This window comes from Strigops habroptila, chromosome 5 (genome assembly GCF_004027225.2).
Source record: "Strigops habroptila isolate Jane chromosome 5, bStrHab1.2.pri, whole genome shotgun sequence".
In the NCBI taxonomy this organism is placed as follows: Eukaryota; Metazoa; Chordata; class Aves; order Psittaciformes; family Psittacidae; genus Strigops; species Strigops habroptila.
Window position 1 is genome coordinate 54,983,849 of NC_044281.2, and position 24,119 is coordinate 55,007,967.

At 38.7% G+C, this 24,119-nt stretch overlaps 1 protein-coding gene across 9 annotated transcripts in view; it reads left to right on the forward strand.

The window, feature by feature from the left end:
• Positions 1–24,119, forward strand: part of CLASP1 (cytoplasmic linker associated protein 1) — a 180,693-nt gene that overhangs the window by 109,160 nt on the left and 47,414 nt on the right. For 5 of the 9 annotated variants that reach the window (XM_030488256.1, XM_030488255.1, XM_030488261.1 and 2 more), the window contains 9 exons: positions 714–881; positions 6,755–6,862; positions 10,652–10,714; positions 14,580–14,683; positions 17,153–17,176; positions 18,083–18,327; positions 21,890–21,953; positions 23,310–23,312; positions 23,550–23,713. In XM_030488256.1, the coding sequence (XP_030344116.1) occupies positions 714–881; positions 6,755–6,862; positions 10,652–10,714; positions 14,580–14,683; positions 17,153–17,176; positions 18,083–18,327; positions 21,890–21,953; positions 23,310–23,312; positions 23,550–23,713 (943 nt within the window). The remainder of the gene's footprint in view (positions 1–713; positions 882–6,754; positions 6,863–10,651; positions 10,715–14,579; positions 14,684–17,152; positions 17,177–18,082; positions 18,328–21,889; positions 21,954–23,309; positions 23,313–23,549; positions 23,714–24,119) is intronic. The other 4 variants (XM_030488257.1, XM_030488258.1, XM_032919973.1 and 1 more) reach the window with 3 other exon arrangements.

Consider the following 24,119-nt stretch of genomic DNA (forward strand, 5'->3'; position numbering starts at 1 on the left):
GGCTTAGAAGAAATATAAACTTGCTTTGGGCTATTCAGACAACGAAAAAGAAAACAAGCCAACTACTCAACCCACTAAAAATTTTCTCCAGCTGAAAAATAACTAAATAGCTTAGGTTTAACCAGTCAGACCTGAGTAAACTAGCATCTCTACAAATGTGATGTGCTCATGCAATTTACCCTTTATTGTGCTGGTCTGCTGCTGTTGTTATTGTAGGAAAGTAATGCCACCACTGCGGCGTAGCATGAAGGTGCCTGAGCTACGCTGCAGTAGATTACCTGTGCCAGAAGCCAGTGTGCTGCAGCACAGCTCTTCGCGCGGGCTGATTTGTGTTGCTTCCCAAGGAGGTGAAGCAGCCTGCGAATCGCATGCTGCTCCAGCAAGGCTGCTTCTGGCACCTCCGCAAGCTTGCCCAAAGCTAGCTGGGGTATTCATACACTGCAGTGTCTGCTCTGGTCTTTAAACCACCTGGGCAACATGGTTCATATAGGCAGGGTTGCTCATGTCAGCGTTTATTGTCCATGAGCTTTCCTCAGTCTTCTTTGAAAGCCCATGGGGAACACTCGCATTAGTTTTCTGAATGATTTGGGTCAAATTCTTAGGTCTGATTGTGTTCCAATTTTGCTGTCATAGTATTTAATCTTGAGAGAGTTTTTAATTGGTTTTTGTTTGTTTTTTGTTGTTTTTTTAACTTATTTCTGGTTCTCTTCTAGCTGGTAGCCGGTCCAGTTCCCCGGGTAAGCTCTTAGGAAGCGCCTATGGTGGCCTGAGTGGTGGAACATCCAGAGTCCAGCCAGTGCCATCATCTTCAGAGAAGCGCAGCAAGATCCCTCGGAGCCAGGGATGCAGTCGAGAGACGAGTCCCAGCAGAATAGGACTAGGTAAGAATAGTCACTGCAGTGGCGTGCTGACAGGCGTGCTTGAAGGAGGGACTTCCCTATTGACTAGGAAACTGTTTATGTGTTACTGTTATTCTTCTGAGGTTTTCATCTGGCAAGTTAATGTCATTGTGGTTTGTATGAGAGTAATTTTCTGGGTTGAGCTATAGTTTCAAAGTTGGCCTAAAGATGTCATGAGATGTCTTCTGTTTGAAGTTCAACATGAGCGATGTTATTAGATCAGGCAGCAAAAACAGTTGTGAATAACCATTGCAGCAAAAATATCTCATTTGACATCAACAGCTTAGTCTTAAAATGAGTTGAGCAGTCTTTACAGTCAGTTGGAATCAAGGGCAAAAAGCACCTTCTTGGATTATTGTAGAAATTTTGCAGCTTAAATTGTTTGCCTCTCTCATCCTTAATATTTAGAGCCACTTTTAGATGGTGTTTTATGCTTTAATTGTTCTGCTCCCAATATTCTTGTCTCAGTGACTGTTATGTAAATATTCTATAATAGTTTTTATTTTCAAATTTATCAGCAGACTCTTTTTTTAAGTCGGGTGAGTAAGCATCATTATATATAAACTTTCGTGTATCTGAATGAGGTGAAAAGGTATTCAGTGTACTGTCAGAAGAACAAGTAAATACTGTTTTCATTTTTAAATGGAAATGTTTTCCTAAGTTTGAAGCTTATGTAGAGGAAGAACACTTTAAATAATACTGTTACTTAATTATTTTATATCTCAAAAAAATTCACCATTAGGTTGAAACTGATTGAAATTATAGCCCTACTGTTGTCAATTAAATTTTTAACTATTGCCTTGGCAATTGTATTTTATATTTAAGTTACCTTTCTATTTAGAATGTTTTCAGCAGAGAAGTATCTTATTAATACTTCAAGTATATTGAAATGAATTGAAAGCATCTGAGTGCATATGTGGTTAAGATTCATAAAAAATATTGCATGTTCATTGTGATTTATTTTTTCCAAATTCAACGTTCTTCTCATGTCTGATCTAGTTTATTGACCTCTGTATTAACAGATTGTGCTTTTCTGTTCATTGCTTTTAAAATGTGAAGTGCCTCCCAAATATTAGAGGTAATTGTCCTGCTATCACTCTGCAGAAGAACGTTGTTTTTTAGGGGGAAACAAAAAATGATGCATAGGTACCATCACACGTGCTTAAGCTGATCATCACATTATGTAGTCTGATTTAGATCAGTCTTGAGTATCTAAAAGGAAATTGCTATGTGTAAAATCCTCACTCTTGGGTTGCCTGCTTTCAGGTATATTTTGGGAGCCTTGAATTCTTTTGAAAGTGTAATTTGTATCTCGCTGCTCTGATGTGCTCCCTGTGAACACAGTCAACACTTGTTCTTTGGGAGTGGGAGAGAACTCTAACAGATCTATCAGCTCTGTGGCATGTATCCACCCCCCTCTCTGGGGTTGATGGCCACAGCAGGTTCTTTTGGGCTGTTATGGGAACAGGAGAGTCTGACACTTGTGTTGGCTTTACTACTCAGTTTCAGAAATTCTGCCTTTCTTGGATCTTGAAAATGGTAATATTGGCTTGGATGGAGATAGCTTTTGAGCTGTCTTCTTTATACCATTATTCTGTTGTATTTATTACTTCATAACATAGTGGCTAACAGTATTTTATGCTTCCTTATTGTGTTGCTTCAGTCCCTATCTTGTCTTTTTTTTTTTTTTCTTCTTCATTTGTTTGTTTCATTAAATAGACTCCCACTCACCTTGGTTGTAGATATATCAATAGACTTTGTCAGCGTCTGATGTGCTTGAGCACACATTGCAGTGCAGCAGGTGTTGAACCATTGTGCAGATCAGGCTGTTAGAAGTGGGTAATTCCTGGATCCTGCTCATTACTCATCCATTGATACGTAGTTTTTCTAGGGGTAACTGGAAGCTGCAGCTTGACCAATGCTGTCTATGAAGATTAAGCACACAGAGCGTGGATCCCTGTGTGCAGTTGGGCTTTATACAGGAACCATCGACTGGAGTTTTTCAGGCCCTTCTGAGGCAGTAACAACCTAATAGAGCCTTTGCATGTGGATGCTCTTTAGATTTCCATGATGACCACAGGTGTCCATGACATATGTTCCTTCTGTATGCTGGAAACCTTGAAGTAGCACATTGTTTTCCAAGAGGCAGCACAATGAGGCATGTTTGGTATGCTCAGGTCCTGCATGGTCATATATATGGCCCTGTTCTGTAGCGGTTTTCAGTTTTAAGCTTGCCTTTGCTGTCTGCTCAGTGGAGATTTACTAGCAGTGATACTCTGTTGGGGAAGGAAAAGTATAGCCCACTTAATCTCAAGCTTTACTTTGGACCCCTTAAAGGATATCTCCTCAAAAAAGGTGATATCTAATTCCCATGGATTGAAAGTTTATCTGCCTGAAGTTATTTTTTTTGGATGCTCAGCAGATTATGTGGCACAATTGGATCTGAAAGGAGTGAGAGATTTGAAATTGTCGTTCTCCAAAAAGTGAAGAAGGCACAGCTGGCTATCAATTTCGTGCAGCAGCACTCCTTCTGTTGGGGTTATGCTGTGTGTGTTTATTGGAAAGCTGAAGGCAGTTCTTGACTTGCTTCTACTGGGTATACCCCACTGCAGAGCTTCCTTTGGCTGTTTTAGCAGCTTTTACAGGCTCTTTAAAATGCTTGTATTGATGTAAAGGAAGCATCTGCTGATTTTTAGTCTCCACTTAAGAATCATGAAAAATCACACCCTAATGAAATACAGGTTTCTTCCAAGTGGTAGATTTGTAAACAGGGGCACTATTGAGTTCTGCTGGTGGGATTTGCATTTGTTGGCTTCCACTGGTGTAAGACAGCCTAATAGTGTGTTTTAGCAATGGTGTGAACTGTACCCAATTGCTTCGACTTTCCAGATGAAATTGGTAAAACTTAAATACACAGGACACATCTAGAAAGCTGGGATTTTATTGAAAACAAGTCACTCCTGTCCTTTTCTAGGCTGTCAGTCCGGAGCTGGCTGTGAGCACACTGTCTGCTTTCATCCTGCCTACTTCTGTTAATCAATTTTGCTACTCATTTACTTGATTTCCGTCCAACTTCTGGGAGTTGGGAATTCTGAAATCGAGACTCGTGTCTATCTTCTCTGCCTTTGCTGCATGCACTGCAAACACAGGCTGTGACAGTATGAGATGCTTGTCTAAATGACAACACTGCTGGCCCTTACTGCTGGCAGTATCTAAAGGAAATACTCTGAGCAGCTAATATCCCATCTTCCCAACATAACACAACACTAAAAGTGAGGCAGGTGCCTGGGAGTCTACAACAGATTTATCATTCAGTGCTTTTCAATTCATTCTTTTTTACTTGCTTTTGTGTTTGTAACATGTAAATCTTTAGTTTGACCATTACTCATGAAGTAGCTGGTGTTTGGGTTTGGGTGCTCTGCTTGTGCAATCAGTATTGTGCTTCATCTGTGGTATGCGCTCACACAGTTAAAATGCATTTTCTTCACACTTCATGCTGCTGCTGTTAGCTGTTATGGAAGGAGAATGTACTATGTGCATTCACTAATTTTTTTTTTTTTAATCATTCACATCTCTCCCTGTCTAAAGAGCCATTGCTGGTTTTAGTAGGGTTGTATTATAGACAAGACTGACAGATCTTCTCTACTTAAGAGAAATGACTGCTTGTGTAAACCTGATGTGAAGGCTGCCATTATTTACATATGAGCATGAGACCCAAGAATGAGAAGTTTGCTTCTAGAGAGTCCTCAATTTCAAGCAAGTATTTTTGTGGAAGACTTGAGAGTGTTGCTTTCACCTTCAGTTCATCTGTCAGCTTTTTTGCTTGTACTTCCAAGGTGGGATTATTGTACTCATGAACCATAATTTCATCCAGTTCATATAATTTAGTCGGTCTTATTTATTGTAAGACCATCTAACTCAGAAGTTTTAGACATGGTGATCTAATCAACTTGGTCAGTAGCTCATCTTGTGTTGTCTGTCATCAAAGGTCAACCATCAGAACCATTAATTCATCTGAGATATGAGCTGGGTTTTGCAAAACTGGGAGGGATTTGACAAACCAAGAATCTGGCAGTAGTCTATATTTGAATTTTAAGGCCTAAATATGAAGGTTTCTGTTTTGTTCTGTACTGTTTTACTTGAAAGGATACTAGTAGAGCCAGTGTATATTATCCCATGGAAGAACTGTAGCAGAACTTCATTAGCTTGAGTCTAGGCATCTAAGTTCTGTATACAGACCAACAGAGATTTGGATCCTGCTTCCCAGGAAAGTGGTAGAATCACCGTCCCTGGAAGTGTTCAAAAAACATGTAGATGAGGCCCTCAATGACATGGTTTAGTGGTGAACTTGGCAGTCCTGATGTAATGGTTGGACTTGATGATCTTAAAGGTCTTTTCCAACCTAGTTGATTCTATGGTTCTATGAAAGTATATATATTCTGAAGCATGCAAATGGCACTGTTTTTCTAAATACAAGGATGCTATTAAGGTATTAGCAGGCTCGTGTTATGTATATGGGCCTCTGTTACATTGTCGTCAAAACTGGTAGATTAGATTTTACTCTGTGCATGAGAAAATTCCTTAAAGGCTTTTCCTGAACAGTTTAAATATGCTACTGCCTTTTCAAAACAGCAGAGGAAATCCCTTTTTAGTCGTTAAATTCTTCAAGGTAAACTCATGACAATTAAGTGCTATTCTTTTACCTAGGAAAACATAGTATTCTTGACCAGGCATAAAGCTTATTTAATAACTTTTTGCAAACATCTTTCATACTAAAATGACACAGAATTTGCAGAGGAATAATCCAGGTCTAAATATCTAAAATGCTCATTTAAGAAAATAATAAAATCCTTGATGTTGAGCAACCTTCTGACAGCCTAGCTCTGCTTTTCCTGTTTGCTGAAGAATAGAACTTCAGCTAGAGTAAGCGTGATTGCTTTTTATTATGAAAGCAGTTTAATCTTCTACCACTTTCTGTTTGACCAAAGAGTGTGCATATGATGAGTTCCCGTGACACAGCTGATAGGCAGGAGCCTTATTAGGCTGTGGGAAATTGAACACTTGACAACTGCTAAACTAAAGAGTCTTGTTCATGTATGGTTTTGTCAGAGTAAAGAATACAGTTTAAAGCCACCCTTAAGTGCACACGTCTCAATCTGTGTGCATATAAAACCATAAATATAAGGTTTTAGAAATGTTTGAGGAGTAGAATTTAGTTTCTGTAAAAGATCTGAAGCTGCTGCTGTCTTAAAATTCAAACACCTTTTAACCCGTCTTTCAGGTACTCAGGTTCTAAACGTTTTTTCCCCAGTATCTTTCATTGGAGAAAAATACCTCTGCAAGTCTGTACAATACACCTTTTTTCCTTAGGATATTTGTTCATGGCAAAACTTTCCTTGTGAGAGGCAAATCTATGTAAAAATAGTGTATTAGTATTGAAAGACTGGTTTTGAAAATTTTGACCTGCTGTTTTGTTCCAGAGGGTGTTTATCTTTTAATTAAGGAAAAAATATTCCAGAAGGGTTTCTTTCAGCCTCACCTGTTTTGCATGTTTTGTAACAGTAGAGCTCCCCATAGTGATTGAAGATTCCTGCTCTACTTGAATAACAAAACTTGGATTGCTTAAGAAAAAAGCAGACTGTCAACCAGACATTTAATGCTGCTGAAATTTCACATCACAAACACAGCTCAGCATGTTAAGGTAGTTGGTTTGTAAAGAGCCTGAGCAGGCTGCTGCAAATTATAATTACTAATGTGATAATTACCGTAACTAACAGAAATGTGACTTGACTTTGAGCTTTCTGTCCTCATTAAACTTGTTCACCTTCTCTGAAACTCTCCATGCTGCATGCTAGCACGGAGCAGTCGTATCCCCCGACCCAGCATGAGTCAGGGGTGCAGTCGTGATACCAGCCGTGAGAGCAGTCGAGATACAAGCCCTGCTCGGGGCTTTCCTCCACTTGGTGAGTACATGTAGGCATTGGAGCTTTAAGGGTCAATATTTTTTTCCTTTTTCCCTTGTCGTGATTGCCCCTTCAAGACACTGCCAGGTGGAATGAGCTTGTTTCCTGTCCTCTGTTGGATTCCTGACACAATCCCTGTTTCCAACCCTGCTTCCCTTCTGTTTTCTTCTGCATGCTTCAATTCTGGTTCTTGGCTTTTCACTGTTAGCAGGAAAATAGTTTAGTTTGAGCTTCTGTAATTTTTAGTTTCATTAAAACAACTCATATGGGGCTGCTGTGCTTAACTTGACAGCACTGACGGAAATCTAAAAGAGAGCAAGCCTCTGTTTTCTAGGTCACAGTGAAGTAGTCTGTAGTGTTGTAGCCTGTTGTTGGGTGACTAATTATTCATGATTTGATTTTCTTACAGCTAGGTACAGTAACAGTATATCATTTCTATACCAAATCCTCCAATAGAGATAGAAGCTCTTTTTTTGTAGTGGTTTCACACAACATTGTCGATCATCAATTAAGAAGTTGCACATGCCATTTTGTAGGAAACTTTTTCAAGCAGCCTAAAATCCTGGAAAGGCTGAGGTTTTAAAGGAACATCATTAATGTGCAGTTTAAGTGTACAGTACAAATAGAAAATCTCATTATTCTTACCGCATGCAGAAGTTTTTCTGCGCAGTGCTGAAAACAGCAGGATAGTTAATGTTTCTGATCAAATACCATATCATATATTCAACCAAATACATTACTTGTTGTATGAACAAGTCATCATGTCATCTCAGACATGAAATATAGTTGATCTCCAGGCACTCTCCATTGATGTAGTAATTTCATAGCTGTGCATGTGGTATTAAAAATGTGAAAGAAGCTCTTACAGATTTCATCAAGGCTGTAGAGTGGTATTACAGGATCTATTTTGCACATAGTAACAAAATACAGGTACTGTGTAAATGGAGCATAGCATTTTGGGCTTAATTCTGCAACTTTAATCCAATAGGTATAAAAGGTTATGAAAAATATAGACATGTGCAAAATTTGTTTGCTTCTCATATTTAATATATTGTACTTTAATTGTTTAAACTTACATAGATGTTATCATTATTGATTTGGCTATCAATGCAGAAGCTGGTTGCCTTTATCCATATGAAATCAGTGGTAAAAATCCTGTTGACATCAATGGTGTAGAGTGGAATCTTCAAGTTAATAGTAAGAGGCATTTGGGTTCAAACCTTTATTCTTTTGAACTATGAAATAATCTGTTTACGTTATCTGTAATATCTCAATTTTGGGTGAAAAATGGGAGGAGTTCATATTGAAATAGATTAACTTTTTTAATTGATTAAATGAAGCTGATTTGATACCAGAGCCATAAACGGATGGTAGATGCACAATTGTATCTCGCTTTTATAGTTCCCTGCCTAGCTTCGATATTAGATGAAGCTCTTTTCTCCAGCCAAAGTGTAAAAGCAGTGTTAATTCATCAGTGTTCTATGTCAGTGTGCTGTTTTGTTTATTTTATTGAAAATACATAATTGAAATACTATCTTGAGCCCTAGTTCTGAGAAATAAACGCAGAGTACCAGAAGCATAGTTGGTGAGTTTCGAACACCACCATCTCTATTGAGTCTGACTCGTACACTGACTATATAATTTCAGCTACAGATGTCTATTACACTGTTTCTAACAAACATTATTTTAGCTCACATATTTAATTACCTGAAGATTAATGCATTTCTAGAAATACATTGTTTTTAAGTCATTAAGATAACATGGGGAAGAAGTATCAGTGTAATAGTAACCCGGTATGGTTGTTATCCTATTGTCTTTTTTTCTTGGGTTTTCATTGAAATGCTTTAAGCTCAAGCATGTTCATGAACTTGTTAATTATGTAGTGTGTTATTCATCTGAAAGAAATTTATATATGTCAGTTTAAGCCAAAACAATATGATTCTATTACAGTATTTCTAGAACCCAGTTAATCTTACATTAATGCTAAGGTAATATAATTCTACTATGCATGGTCTATTTTTGCTCATAAAGTTTAACTTTAAGGGGATTATACTTAAGCTAACTATACGTAAACAACAGGATTCTTGCACTTAACAGTATTATGGTCAATGTCAACACTGATATCCTGACCTTGCAAATTTCTGTGCTTTGTTTTGGGGCTGCTGTGCAGGTATGCATGTCTGTGCACCAAGTTTCTGGCTTCGTAAGTTAGGAAACATCAGTCAAAAGTCACTCTACACTCGGCCTCCTTGCAGAGATGTGAATTTTTTGTTTTGTTTTTTTATTCCTGTTTCTTCATGGGCCTTGATCTTGCAGTGACATCCACAGGGGCACAGCGGATGGCTTGAGAGAAAGCAATTGCGAGCTCAGAATCTTAATTGTGAGGTTCAGTCCATGATCCTGCACTGATCCTACAAATCTTTCAGGAGTTATTTATGGTGGCGGTGGGATTGTTCTCTTGAATAAATGCATGTGTTCTCCATGATTAAAGACCACATTGCATATTCTGTACAGCTTCTAGTCAAGCTCTCACAGCTGGGAAACAAATGATATTTTATTTTTCTCACTTTGCTGATTCCTGTTTTATAATGTTAGTATCTGTGTTTATGAATGCTTTGCCTTAAACAGAAGACTTATATTTTTTTTCTACTGCACACATGTATGCATAATTGACAAAGCCTATTTGTATTAGAAGGTGATTCTGCTTTAATTTTTTCAGTTTCTTAACAGTACTAGATGTTAAAGCAACAAGGCCTTCAGTGGTGATGAATTGCTCAAATGGGCAATCAGTTGCTTGGGTCAGTTGCTTTGGGCTGGGTGAGCCTGTCATTGCTAGACACAGGGAAAACCTCTTTAGAAAAACTAGATTTCTGTAATTTGGAAATGGCTGAACCAGCTTTCCATTTGCTTTCATAAAAGACTCACCTGTATGCTGACTCCATGAACTGAAAACCTCTCCAAAGGCATTTTGTGATCGATGTGCTGCTGACAACTGGGAATTGAAGTGGGGACTATATTTGGCTTCAGGTCTTCTGCTACTGTATGTGCTCTGTTGCTGTTAACAATTTGTATACATGTAGTGTAATTCTAGATAGGTGTACAATATTGCAGTTCAGATTATCTGTGCATGTACATACTTATATTCAAGAAACATGTATGCAAAGTTTGTTAAAAGCAAGAGACTTTTGGTAGTAGCAACAGCTACGATGTGTGTTTACTTGGAAAAGAAACCCAACCCGAGGACCTATAGGCAGTGGTTGGCTGACCTCCCTGTATGACTCTTTCTACTTATGTGGTTATTCATTCTCTTTAATGTTGGGGTTTTTTTATGCATAGGCTAGAATGTTGTGGAAAAATATCTGCAAGCACAATTCTTAAGCATTCATCATGGCTTCACTTCAGGGTTTAGATCAGACATATCTAAATCCTGTTCTGTAGTTATGTGCTCCATGTTCTCACGATGGCCGTCTTCCAGATCTGTGGCTCTGGAATGTGACCGATGTGCACTGGGATTTTTTGCTGAACTGCACTGGGTTTGGGACTGTTACAAATGAGTTTTGTCATGCATTGTGTTTACAGTCATGGGGGATAAGGGGGAAGCTACAGATGGAGGTGTTGCTGTGGGGCTTGCACTGTATCTGTTATGCATTCATATACAGCGTCATTTCCCTGTCACTATGAAACACCTTTACCGGTAGCGGTCACGCATCCCCTTTGGATTGTGGCATTTTCTGTCTCGGGTTAAATGTGTGTTAATCCTGTGGGTGTTGCCATTCCTTCTACTTGCAGCTTCTCGACGTCATTCCAGGTCCACTAGTGCTCTCTCCACTGCTGATTCTGTTGGGCAGTCAGGTGAACAAGCGCTAACTGCATGAATCCGCTTCTTATCTGTAGTCTTGTTTTACACCATCTTAACATTTGCCATCACGTGCATCAGCTAGCACTTGGCATGTGCTTCTCACCGCTGTGGGGCTTTCTGTTCCGTTTTTGTTCAATGTGGCTTTTTGGTTTGAATTTCATTTATTGGATGTTTTTAATTTGTGTGTTTGAGGAACATTGTGAACAGTGTTTAAACAAAGGGTGATCCAGGGCTTTCTCAATTCTGTAAATCAGATCAGTTGTGCAGCATGGGCTAAATCCTCACTGATGCAGAGTACTTCCAACTTCTGTTTATATTTCCTCTTTAGCAGTGGTGCAATTCCCAATGCCTAGGACCGGATCCCAATGGGTTTTATCCCATTTATTACTAAATATTCTGGACTCCTGTCTGTTAATGAAAGTATTTGTAGGATCCTCTCAAAAATACACAAGAACAACATGAATTAAGCACCTCATGAACTTTCAAAATGAATTTTGGAGCATACACATGCTGATCCATCCTTCATATAATTCTGAAGGCCTTGTCCAAAGTACATGGAAGTTGTTGAAAAAATTATTCCCGTAATTTCACGGGACTTTGGCATCAGGAGACTAATGCTTACAGATAATGAGAAAAATCTGCAGATTTCAGTTGCTTCTTCCCCACTCCTGTGCTGGATTCACAGTTGTGGAGAACCTGTAACTCCCTTTCAAATCAGGATATTTCACTGGAAGTCTTAGAAATGAATGAGTGCTGCTAGCTTTGGGACAATAGAGACTTAATTGTGGGGGCAAAGATGATGTAGAAGATGAGGGCTTCGGTGTTTTCTTGGAGGCTGAAATTGTCTGAAGATTTACTGATACTGAAAATTATTAGTACCCTTCAGGTAGGGAGTGAAAAATGCTGTTTCTCATAAGTCCAGTTAAACGGCTGCCACTTAACTAGAACTCTCAAAACATTCCCCTCATCAGGTTGCTCAGCAGAAATGATGCAAGCTGATTTGACTGACATTTTTCTAAATAACAAGCTAAATTTGTATTTAACAAAACTAACTTAAAATATTTAAAATACCTCAAACTATAATACAGATTTAAGCTTTGTTTACATTCAACTTCCTGTGATAATCACTTGATGCTTGACTTGTGTGCTTTGGTGCAAAGCATAGTCAAATTCTGTATGCTTACCTATGTCAAAATCTCCCTAAAAATAGCATAATTGGACCAAAAATGGTGGTTGCAAATTGTCATCAAGTTTATAACAAGTGTTATGAATCTAGCCAGGGAGATGTGGCCATGTATATTCTGGGAATGTGGCCAGAGCATATTCTGTTTATTTCTTGTCCAGTAACATTGGGCAAGAAATGTACTGGTTATTCCCAGAGCCAAATGTGTTCCAAGCCCCATATAGGGATATGCTGAGGTCTGTCCTAGGATCTAACTTCTGCACTCAGGTATGGCAGCAGTGTCCTGGGGAGAAGCCCAGAGTGACTTGGGTGTTATGAATTTAAAGGTCACTGAAAGAAGTATTTCAGAAAATTCCTGATAGCGATGGAGACAGATAAAAGCCAGTGTGCCACACTGTACTTCATTTGTTTAAAAAGCTCAAATTTCTTTCTTTATACTGGGTATTTAATTGATCTACAACTGAATTACTTTGTCATTCTGTTCTTCATTTAAAAAAAACCAAACTATCTTCCCTTTTCTAATGTAATACTAAATTTATGTGAAAACAAATGACAGTGGTATTTCTTGATGTTATTTCAAAAGTTAAAACCAAATTGTGACCTGAGTAAACCTGAGTAATGTCACTGAGTTGGGTTTAAATATAAAACTGAGTCCAGAAATTATCTCAACATTTACAGCCCTTGTACTCTACCAGATATCTTTTACACTTGGGAAAAACTTGCCTTCTGTACATCTTCTTAGTGTGTATTTCTGTAGTAGTGACTTTAGTTTCAATCAGACCTAATGCATTATCATCTTCTTTGCTTCTGCTTGAAGTGTACAGACCTTTCCGTTTTAGGGATGAAGTACTGTTTCATCGAAATATTTGAAATAATTCTTCAGTCTAAGTGCATTAAAAAAGGGGATAGTAATAACACATAAAACTTTTATTTCTTTGTGAAATGTCATGATTTGATTACTTTTTGGCAGTAGTTCTAAGATTTTTTTTGTTCTGTTTTGTTTTTTGTTTCCTTTGTAATGTGTTTTGTAGAAGACGTGCTTTTGTTGTAAATCAGAAATGTCTTGTCTGGGTACGTAACTCTGAGAAACAGTAGATTTTGATAGATAACACCTCTCTCCAAAATAAATGCTAGTCTTCAGGGTTGGTTTTCCTCAATACTTCAGATTTAAAAAAATATCCCCTTGGGAGTTTAATTTCTGGAACATTTGGGTAAAGCTTTGGAATTAGGACAGTAGACTGGCAAACTTCATTCTCTGATTTAAATTATGCATATCAGTGTGAACTAATTCCTTAAAAGCTATTTCAGTGCAGTAGGTTTGTAAAGAAAAAAGCAATGAAGTTTTGTGATAAGCACAGTGTTTTTCCTGAAAAATACAGTAAGGTGCTGCAGATCATGTTTGACCTCAGTCCATGATATAGTTAGGCATTTTGATAAACAGTGGTTTTCCTTAATTAAGCTAAATATAGATGAACTAATAAAAGACCAATGTGACTTGATCCCTCTCTCTTGCTGCTTGATGTTTGCCTCCAATGTGGATCAGCTGAAGGTCTATTAAATGGGTTCATGCAGCTTGATTTGTGCAGCACTGAATTTGTTGGCAATACTCTTAGTGCATGTGTGGGTGCAGGGGACAGAGGTATGTTCCAGGAGGGGTGTTCCTAGTCCTTCTTGAGCAAAGACAAGACCATGTGGAAACAAAAACTTGGAATGCCAAAACCAATTTCTCTTTGCTTATAATCCAGAGCCCATCTAGGAGGACTGTGCTGCCAGAGCCTGGCCCGTGATGCTCAAGTCACAGATTCTGTCATATCCCTGCTAGCATGCCTTTCTGAATTTGGCCTTTGCCCAAAGAAAGTAATTTTGGTAACTTTTTTGGTAGCCTGGGCAAATGATAAAATAAACTAATTATTATGAGGAGTGTAAATGACATTTTAGACTCAATCCTCTTGCTTCAGATGCCATTGAGTGCTTTGCCATCAAATTCGAAGAGAGAAAGATGATGTTGTTTGGTAAAAAAAAAAATCAATTTTGATATATCATATAGCTTTTAAATGGCATTTAAACTGCTTATCAAGAACAACATAAAACAAAAATTGGAGGCACTTCACAAGCATATAATAAACCTTATTTTTATACTGTGGTGCCAAGGGGGATATTCTACTGGTTAATCAAGCCTTGAGACATAAGATAGGCAATCTGGTGCTACTAGTCTCACGTCCTTGCCTGAGAGAAAGCTGCAGGATAGATGAATGCTCAGGTATTAACATGTTCTGACACTGGGCACAATTCTGTCTCTCTGAAGTTAATGAGAAGCTTTCTCTTGATTCCCGAGTGCGCCAGATTGGGACTGGCATGTCTGCCTCTGACATTAAAATAAAACTTGGAAACAACTTCTGTGTTAAAAAAGAAACAAAGTAGGCACTGCTTCCTAGATGTAAAAAAAAAAAAAAAAGGTTGCCCCGAGGATCCAAAATTGTCTCTGGGGCCCAACAAACAATAGTTTATTTCTGACTCTAATGGCAAACTCTCTAGAGCTGTGGATAAAAGTGTGTTTAATGGAAAAGCACTGCAAGTTCCCAGAGCCTGTGGGGAAAGCTGCTCGGCACCTGATTAGGATTCCAAGTGAATGTGAATTCATTTAACAACCCCTTTCAATGTTGTCTTTTGTGCAGACCGGTTTGGACTCGGACAACCAGGCAGGATGCCTGCTTCTGTGAATGCCATGCGAGTCCTGAGCACAAGCACAGATCTGGAGGCTGCTGTGGCCGATGCACTGGTAAGAGGAAAAATACAAAATGCTTCCAACACCGGAAAGTGGCTTAAAGTTACCTGTACGTATGTTCTCCTCTTTCTAAATAGCTTTGTTCTGATTGTGCCAGTGTCTGATGCTGTAGAGTTAGTTACCTTTTGCTGTTTTGTCTTTGGGCATATTGGCAGCAATATTTGTTTCCTTATTCCATGTTAGTTCTCCACAGTTGTTGTCAAACAGATCACTGTGGCTTGGTGCTAGAGCTGCAGAATGGGTTGAATCAGCTGTTAGTCTTTCACTTGGCTGTTAGATGATGTATATGGCACTGTAGGGGTGCTCGGCACCTGCAGGGTCAGGGATTGCCATCAGTCCCACTACCTGCATGAAGACTTCGTCAGAAAAAGTGTTCTCTATTAGTGTTGATTCTGATCAGGTTTAGAAAAGAGCTAAGAATTTCACAAGTTCCTGCCTTGTGTTATTTGCACCTGTCTAGATACTTGGATCAGCTCATAAGTGGGCTTGCTTGTTATCGGTACCATCTCACACAGTTAAATTGAAGTAATTTTTCAAGTTTGCTGTTAGTACTTTCATACATTCAGTGCATTTCCAAGTAAATTCATTGTAATTTTAAAAATTTTTATTGTCCTGTATAATCTTACTGTATTATAACATCTCTCAGCTAGACCCCAGAAAGTGTTTTCTGCTCTTCAGAAGACAAGTGTTAATTAAGCCTTTGGATTTACCTTCAGTATTTGGGTTAGAGAGGATGTGTATAGGCAGGAGCAATTATTGTACAGCATTAGCTGGGTACCGGTGTACCTTGGATCTTCTCCAGCTCAGGACCTGAGGGGAGGACTTCCAAATGTGTCTTGAGACAGATATCTCAGATCTCTATGGAGAATGAACCATGTCCCCAGAGTTTGTGATAAATGTCCTTTCTCCATTTCCTAGTTCACTTTCCCTAAGGATGGCTAACATTTTCCTTTTTATCTTTGGTTGTCACCCAGCTCATGTCACCTCCATTTCTAGATGATTATTAGAGTACTCTTAGATAAATGTCACTTTTTACAAAACCTACCATTCAAAAGAAAAGAGTATGTGACTAATATAAAGGTAGGACAGTATATAATAGATGGCACTGTTGCATTTAGTGGGCTGAATCATTAGTGGGCATTTTCATTACCAAACACAACAGCTTGTGAACAAATTTCTGCTCTCAGCACCTCAAATTTGCCACCAGAGCAGTTCAGGGCATAATTATAGGTGATGGCTTGCCTGTGTAAATGAAATCAGGCTATATCCCTGAATGTGAGCAGTTGATCAATACAGGTTTCTTGGTAGAGGAGAGGGTCACAGTGTTTCAATTCACTGCTGATCATTGATGTCTCTTTGGGTGTAACTTAATATTCAGGTAGACTTACAGTTCCCTTTTAAATATTCCACTCTTTTAAACTAATTAACATTATACTGGAATGTTAAAATCTTAAAGGGCTGAACACTTTAAAGGGAAATCCTAAAGTCTAGCTGGAAACTAAGCTGCTGACTTGGTTGATCAATCCAAATTTGTATGGCTTTAGAGGATGCAACGCGATCTTGTTGTCCCCTTCTTTCCCGTCATCCCAATTTGCTCTTCTCACGACAGGCAGTTTACAAATGCTCCGTAGGCTCCTTTTGATGTGATGCCAGCTCTTACCCAGGAGTCTTGTTTTCAGAGAAGCATTATTTTCTCAGTAGTAAGGAATGAAAATAACTTCTCCAAAGATGGCTTCAGCCAAATACTCAGTTCAAGCAGAACACAGTGGGTCATTTTGTGACCTCTACTCTCCATGTACAGTTCCCATTGGATCCAGTCTGTCTCGAGAGCTGGACTTGGTGTAAACCCACAGTGTCTATACTGGGAATCAGTGCTTGGATCTGTCAGAAGAGCTCAAAGGGTGATGGAAACTTTGCTGTTAAGTAAGGCCTTTAAGCCAGGGGTGACAGCCAGGGTGTCTTGAAAGAAGCTGAGCTTCAAAAAAAAATGTGGTGTAAGAACTGCAGGTTGAAAGAGAACTTGGTCAAGTGAAGTTGATTAAATGTGGTGTACTGTAGATAGTGGTTTCCTGACATCAGAATTTCTTTCCAAGACTCTAAAAATCAAATGCTACTAATAATACGTGGGGATATAAATCATTACCAAAACCTCTAGTATCTTCCAGAGCAGCATTTCTAAAAGGTAAGCAGAGAGTTGCTGTATATAGATCTGCCGTCAAAAAACCTATTAACGTATAGTCTCACTTCCAAGCTCCCTAATGGAAATTGTAGGCTATAAGGGTAAAGCAATAGTTTGGAGAGAAACGCAGGCGTTATTATACCCACTTTTATTTTGCGTATACTGTATTTTAATTTGCTAAGACACATTTGCTATACGTTTTTGTTGCAAAAACAAACCCTACATAAGCTTCTGACATAATTCTCTATGCTTTTTCCCACCCTTCAATATTTTCCTGCCTACAGCTGTTAGGAGACTCCAGGAGCAAGGTACTAGTGCTTTCTTGACTTTTTATTTCTACTTTCCAACTTGCCCCACCCTGTTGCTAACACCCATGATACCGCACTTGTGTTAGTTTCTACACTTCAAACCTGCAGTCCTAGTGGAAGCAAAACTCTGCTGGGTTCACAAGTCCAAGAGCTGCAGGACTTCACGCTGGAAGGAATTCTGTAGCAAACACTTCAGAATATAGACTCTCTTTTATTCGATATATATCGGTCCTGTTCTGTTAAGGTTCATTTAGGAGTTTTGTAGTATAGCATACAATTTGTTTTGCTACCATAATTATTTTAATATCTTTTCTGTAAGAATCGAGGTTGTCAAAGATGGTACCTAAGGGAATCATGTCCTCTAATGCCATGCTATGGAAATGAGTGGGATTTGAGTACTCAACTCCCATAGCAGCCTCTGGAAAAATCCTAGCCCAAACTAACAGAGAAATTGTCATCTCAGTGCATTTCTAGAGTCACTTCATTATCAATATCAAAGTGACTGTGCATGTCAGCACAGGTTCTTTCAGCTCTTTCTTCCTTTTTTTTTTCTTGAAGTAGAGTTTGTATCATCATAGAATCTGTAACAATGGAACTGACTGTTATTGACAATAAAATAACGTATGATTACCAGTAGCTAATTTCACTGGGCATAAATATCTTGCTTTCATGCTGGGGAAGGCAAGCCCTGCTCTCTTAGTCACTTGAATAGTCTCATTGAAATCAATGGGATCTGTCTTGCTGTACTGTGAGAGGTAAAGCAGGCAGTGCTTGGTGACGTCTTTAAAACACGTCACTATAACAATAGCATTTGTCTTCCTTTTAGTGATTATGGATAGAATGTTTTTCTTTTGGCACTGATGTAACTATATATAACTTACTAAGTCTGAGTTTCCCCTTTTCCAGAAAAAGCCAGTGAGAAGAAGATATGAACCCTATGGGATGTACTCCGATGATGATGCTAACAGTGATGCATCAAGCGCTTGCTCAGAGCGCTCCTATGGTTCCAGGAATGGGGGCATTCCACACTACCTGCGGCAGACTGAAGATGTGGCTGAGGTTTTGAACCACTGTGCCAGCTCCAACTGGTCTGAAAGGAAAGAGGGGCTCATAGGTCTTCAGAACTTACTGAAAAGTCAGCGAACACTGAGGTGATCTTGATAGTTTTATAGTTCACTCATTCATGAGAGATGGCTGTAGTCAGATGTCAGTAATACGTACCTGCCTTATGAAGACATATAGTATCTTTCACAGCTGTGAAAGCTTTGTCTCCACAATCTGGGACTTTAGTTTTGGAAAAAGTTCTGCTATGTCATCAGTATAATTTGTGTTAAATTTGTAGGAGTAATGTAGAAAGGACTCAGTTAAGCATGCTATCTTCTCTTAGCCTTCCTCTGTTTCGTGAAGGCTTCCAATGGGAGGTGCTTGTTGCAGCACATTGACATTTCCCACAATGAGGGTATTGTAAAAGCAGTACCACCCTTTGAATGCATTTACATTAGTCTGAACCTTCAGTTTATTATTTTCTCCCAGCAGCTCAGTTGGCGAAGCAAACACTCACCGCACTTACTCTAAAATGTGTGTGTGCGTGTTTCAAAGACGAGATCAGACAATGCTTATGTTGGGTATACTTTGACTCCTTATGAAGTCTTTGTCAGATGTAATTACAGATATTACTTATAACTCTTGAAAAATCTTAGATATTTGAGGCTCCTATAAATGGTACAGTTTGCAGAGGAAACTTTCTTAGGGCAGTGAAATAGGTGTACCAGCTCTGAAAATTTGCTTGTGGTAGGAGATGGAGACCTATGTTGAAAGCCACATAAACCCTTCCAACACCTTTGGCATGTCACACATTACAGCAGATCTTAGAATTACCCAGTAGTCATATGGAAACTTTGTATGGCCACAGGTCACATGAACTAAAGTCAACTGGCTCTCAGGCCATAGTTTTTTGCCCTTAGTTTATCGTGGAAGTATTTGGAAACAAGTTGATTATCCTTTGACTCCTTTGAAGATAACATTCACAAAGAGCTGTGACACTTTATTTTCCTGTTATGAATATTATGTGCTTAAATTATGACTAAGTTTGTAAGTGGTGGTTGCATGGTTTATAGCCTACCTACTTGGATTTGCACAATTCTTTCCATTTTAAAAGGCCTTTACACTGGCTGAAAATATTTGATGGCTCATGTTAACAGGCTGAATGAATATATGCAGAGAGCAGGCCTGGAAAAGTTATTCTCTTGCTATCCTAAAAATAGTCTAGAACTTTACATGATGTTGTATAGTCCTTAAGTGGGAAGTGCTACAGGTTTTTAACACAGGTAGATAGACTCTCTAGATCAGAGATGCTTTTTGATGTTGTCTGTTTACAAGTCTTTTAAAGATGCTTCCTTCATGTATGCTGCCTTTTTTTTTTTTTTTTTTTCTTTATTTATTTTAACTTTCTGTCTGGAGAAAACTGGCACCTCATATACTTGTATGAAAAGGTCGAGTGAGACTGATTTTGCCACAAAGGTGTGTGAGGATTTATAACCAAGGTTTTGAGTGCTGTTTTCCAAGAGAGAAAATGCTGAGAAGTTTGGGTGATGGGCTGTTTATCCAGATCTGTAGCTCTTAGCTGCTGGTAGAATTTTTGTTTTCAACCCTGCTGACTGCAGTCTTTAAACTGTACTGCTGTTACTAGTCTCTCAAGCTTCCAAGTTTTCTTAGCTTTGATCCTGAATAGTTTATAAACTTGTCCCAGAAACTACACCCCTGCAGAGTTATTTTTTCATTTGATACTGGTTTTAGTTGTCTAGATTATATTTCATTTTGGTTTGCCTTTGGTCTGCTTCCTCTTTGGTTCAGGGTTGGTCTGGTGCCTGTTCTTATGATTAGATTTTATCATCCTGTTTGTTCCCACGACATCTTGCAGATCATCATCAAGGTCAATAGTCCAAAGGGCAAGTCTGTCTGTCTTCTAATTAAACCTGATATCTTCTGTTGTGGTCTAACAAGTTTAATAAAAGGCAGAGATATGGCTAGGTTTCCTTTAGTGCTCTGAACTGAAAGATGGTTGATCCTATATTAGCTGGGATTTGCATATTCCAGAAAGATGTGCATGCAAAGTGGTGTGGTGCTTACCTATCCTTTTTGTTTCATATAGTTTCATGTGGCCTAGTTCTCTTAAGTGCGCTCCCCATAAGGTCTTCTAAATGAAACAAGGCCAACAAGTCCCTTAAGGAAATGTTCTTCCACTGCCTGTTTCAGTTTAGTACTTGCATTATTACCTTGGGTCCATGAGCTTTTAAAGAGAGACACAGTTACACTTGCTGTTTTCATGTAACCTGTGTTCAGAAAGAAAATTCATTAGAGTAATAACTAAGAGTTTGTCCAGAGAGCTGCAATCTGCAATTCAGGAGAGCATTGTAGTCATTTTGGGACTGTGCCGTCTCACCCTTAATGAAGCTGACAGCTTGCTGTGGCGTTGTTACAAAGACTTTTTCCTCTACCCTTTATGCCCTTTTAAAATTTGGTCAGCCTTTAATGCATAGGTTTGTTTGGAAAAATGTCCTGTATTACTTACAAACGAGTTAACATAAAAAAGCTGAAGGCTAATAGCATATTCTCATCTGTTGCTGAAGCTTATTTTGAGAGAAGGAGAGGTATGTTGGTGGACTGTAGAACTAATGTCTTTCTGGAAAGAGGGTACGCATAGTTAAGACTTGAATGGCTGTTTTCTGAGCAATCCATGTGCGTTTCAATAGTTGCTCTGGTTTCATAGTAATGGTGGAAAATATCTAATTGCATGCATGGTGAGCAGGAAATGTTACCTAACTGTCTTGTTCTGGTTTTGTGTGCACAGTAAACAAGCAAAATTTCTGCATTCTTTGGCAGTTTGCCTTGGAGGAAAACTAAGACTTGTATTTTCAATACATTGCAAATAAGAGCTTTGGCATCAAGGAGTTCTGCATTCGACTCAACCTCAGCATCTTATGAAAGGGACCCATACATCATTCTTCTTACCCCTGGCATAAAAAGAGCGTTACTGACACCTAATAATCTTACTAATAGGAACTTACTTTGTGCTTTGATTTAATTATCTTCTGACTTACTAGGTTGCCCACTTGTTAATCTGTTTTGTATTTCTATATATTTGTCTATTCCATGTGCCTGCTGTCAGACTTCAGAGTCAGTTCTGGTATTTGTTAATATTGTGTGATTCTTGACTGATTTTAATGAATTTTTTAACTAAAAATTTAGACCAAAATATTATGATTAGTATATACCCAGACAGCATGAAAGTTCTGATTTTACTTGAAAATTTGAATTCCCTGACAAAGGAGACTTGAGAAACTTTGGCTGCAAAATACCACATTTCAGTGAGTCGGTGACCTTGGCGCAGGCAGAAAATAAATGCTTCCCAGATGTGTGCATTTCAAGTTGTATTCTGCAATCCAGAGCATAGAAAAAGGTTAAACCAGCAGAAAATACAGGTGTCTGGCTTATGATTTAAAAAAAAAAAAAGCTTATTAGATTTCTTAATGTAAGACTGGTGATCCCAGCGGTTAAACTGGAATGCCAGTTAAGGCTTTGCCTAGATACAGTTTTCAGAAGTGTGACTTAAATATCATTTAAATAAAGGTTAGATCTTTCAGCTGTTAATATTTATTAACTTTTTTCTGCAACTAAATCTTTAGCGTTAATACCATATTCTATTTATTTCAGCCGAGTAGAGTTAAAAAGGCTATGTGAAATATTTACTCGCATGTTTGCTGACCCTCACAGCAAGGTAAGATCACAAAGACTTGGCTTGTTCTCTTACATTACCCTGTGTGCACATTTGACACTATTCCAAGATGAATGATCCATATTTCTACCCCTGCCATCTGCTGGGGAAGTGGGCATTTATAAGTCTCCTTGATTTTTATATTTTACAATAAGGGGATGTGTCTCAATCTCCCTTATGTTGCTAGGACTTGGTTACTCCTAGCTTCCTAAGGGGCAGCTCTCCCATGTTAACTCATGGAATGAGAAGTTCAGTTTTACTTGTAGTTCTCTAGGGAGTGTCTTGATGATACGCACTAGAGTGAGGTCTGTGAAGGTAATGAACTGGAGTTCAGCATCACGGTCACTGGGGTTTGTATATTGTGTATGCCTGGGAGCAATATGGCATCTCACCAAGGCACTGTTCTGGATCTCATGATTAAAGTCCTTAATATAGCTATTTTGCCTTTCTTATAGCACTAACCTTTGAAGTTAAAGGCTATGACATAAATTTACAAACATCTCTTAAAAAGCAGCAGGATAGGGAATGAGGAGGTTGGGCCCCATAAGCACATTCAGACCCAATAGCCTTCTCTTAGCAGATAAGTGGGAGCAGGGAGTGGGGAAAAGGGAGTTTCATGCCCTTTCATGAGGAGGTTTGCTGGTTGAAGGCAACCAGTAGTGGCTGAGTAAAAACATCTGCTGTTGGGTTAGATACAGTTTAAGAAAGCATAAGTTGTACAAATATTTGTATTTCGGACCACTTGGTAAACCAGTTTTAATAACCAGTTGTCAGGTGGAAATGCCATGGGCAGGCACAGTTGCCTGTCACAGGCAGGTCTTGCTCCAAGTATGCATTTTTGGCCATAGTTATAGTCCAGATTAGCTGTCCCACAGGCCTTGCTGAGTGTGGCAGTTCCTACCTTGTAAGGCCTTAGTTTTGGTTCTCAAAGGTTCAGTATGTGTTATGGAAAGGGTGAAGGTGTAGCTCTTTGCAAAATAGTTCCAATTCTTGTGTAAGGTGAGGGTTTATTGCACATTGGACTCAAGTTATGTCCTCTGGTGATCTGTCACCTGCACTGCTTCTGTAGAATTATTGCTACAAACACGTTAGTTGTGGTGTTAAACATATCCAGGCTTTTACATAGAAGCATATATAAACATATGTTACTTTCATGACCGCGGAGACTGGATCTGATACAAGGTATATAATGTTTTAAGTAACTCTGTTGAGAAGAGGTTCAAGAAAATGTAAACTTCCAACGAATGCATCCTGTATCTGTTTACAAACTGCATCTGAACAACCAGCCTTGATCACTATGTGTGCTAACGAGTGGTTTGTTTTGTTGCATGGCCTGCTTTGCCGTGGAATTCACAACAGAGAGTAAGTGTATTCTACCCCCTTCCTTCATTTGTTTCATGTGGTATTTTAATACGACACGTTTTAGACGTGTCTTGTCTGACTTTTTTTTTTTCCCCAGCCATGTAGTCACTAAAATCATTCATTCATTAAACTGTCTATAACAAAATCATCTTGAAACACAGATTGTAAACCCCTCCCCTTTGATTATTTTTATTTAAAGCACTGTGTTCCTTTTTGTGACACCTGTTTTCTTTATAGGTCTTCAGCATGTTTCTGGAAACCCTGGTTGATTTCATCATCATTCATAAAGATGACTTGCAGGATTGGCTTTTTGTTCTCCTGACCCAGTTACTAAAGAAAATGGGAGCAGATTTGCTGGGGTCTGTGCAGGCAAAAGTGCAAAAAGCTCTGGATGTCACCAGGTAGAGTACTTAGATGGCAAATATTATGGAGGTTTTTGCAGGATTACAGATGGGCAGCTGATGAACATTTTAGAAACGTAATAGTCCTGTATGTTTTGAGGGCTCAATCTTGATGAACACCAGAATAAAGGAGAACAAAGTTATGTAACAATATTTCAGGCATTGAATTAAAAAGGCTCATCTCTTTTCTAAATAGGTGACTTTAAAGCATAACATTTAAAATGTGTAACTGGTTTTGTTAATTTGATTTCTTAATGGTGTGCATGTGCTTAGATATCAATTTTGTTTCTGATTGATGGGGGGAGGGGAATATTTACAGCATTCTTATTTACCACAAAGTTCAGAGCATCTTTCATATTGTTCAAACAGCAAATAAAGGTAATGTTAGGATAAGACCTTGAATGTT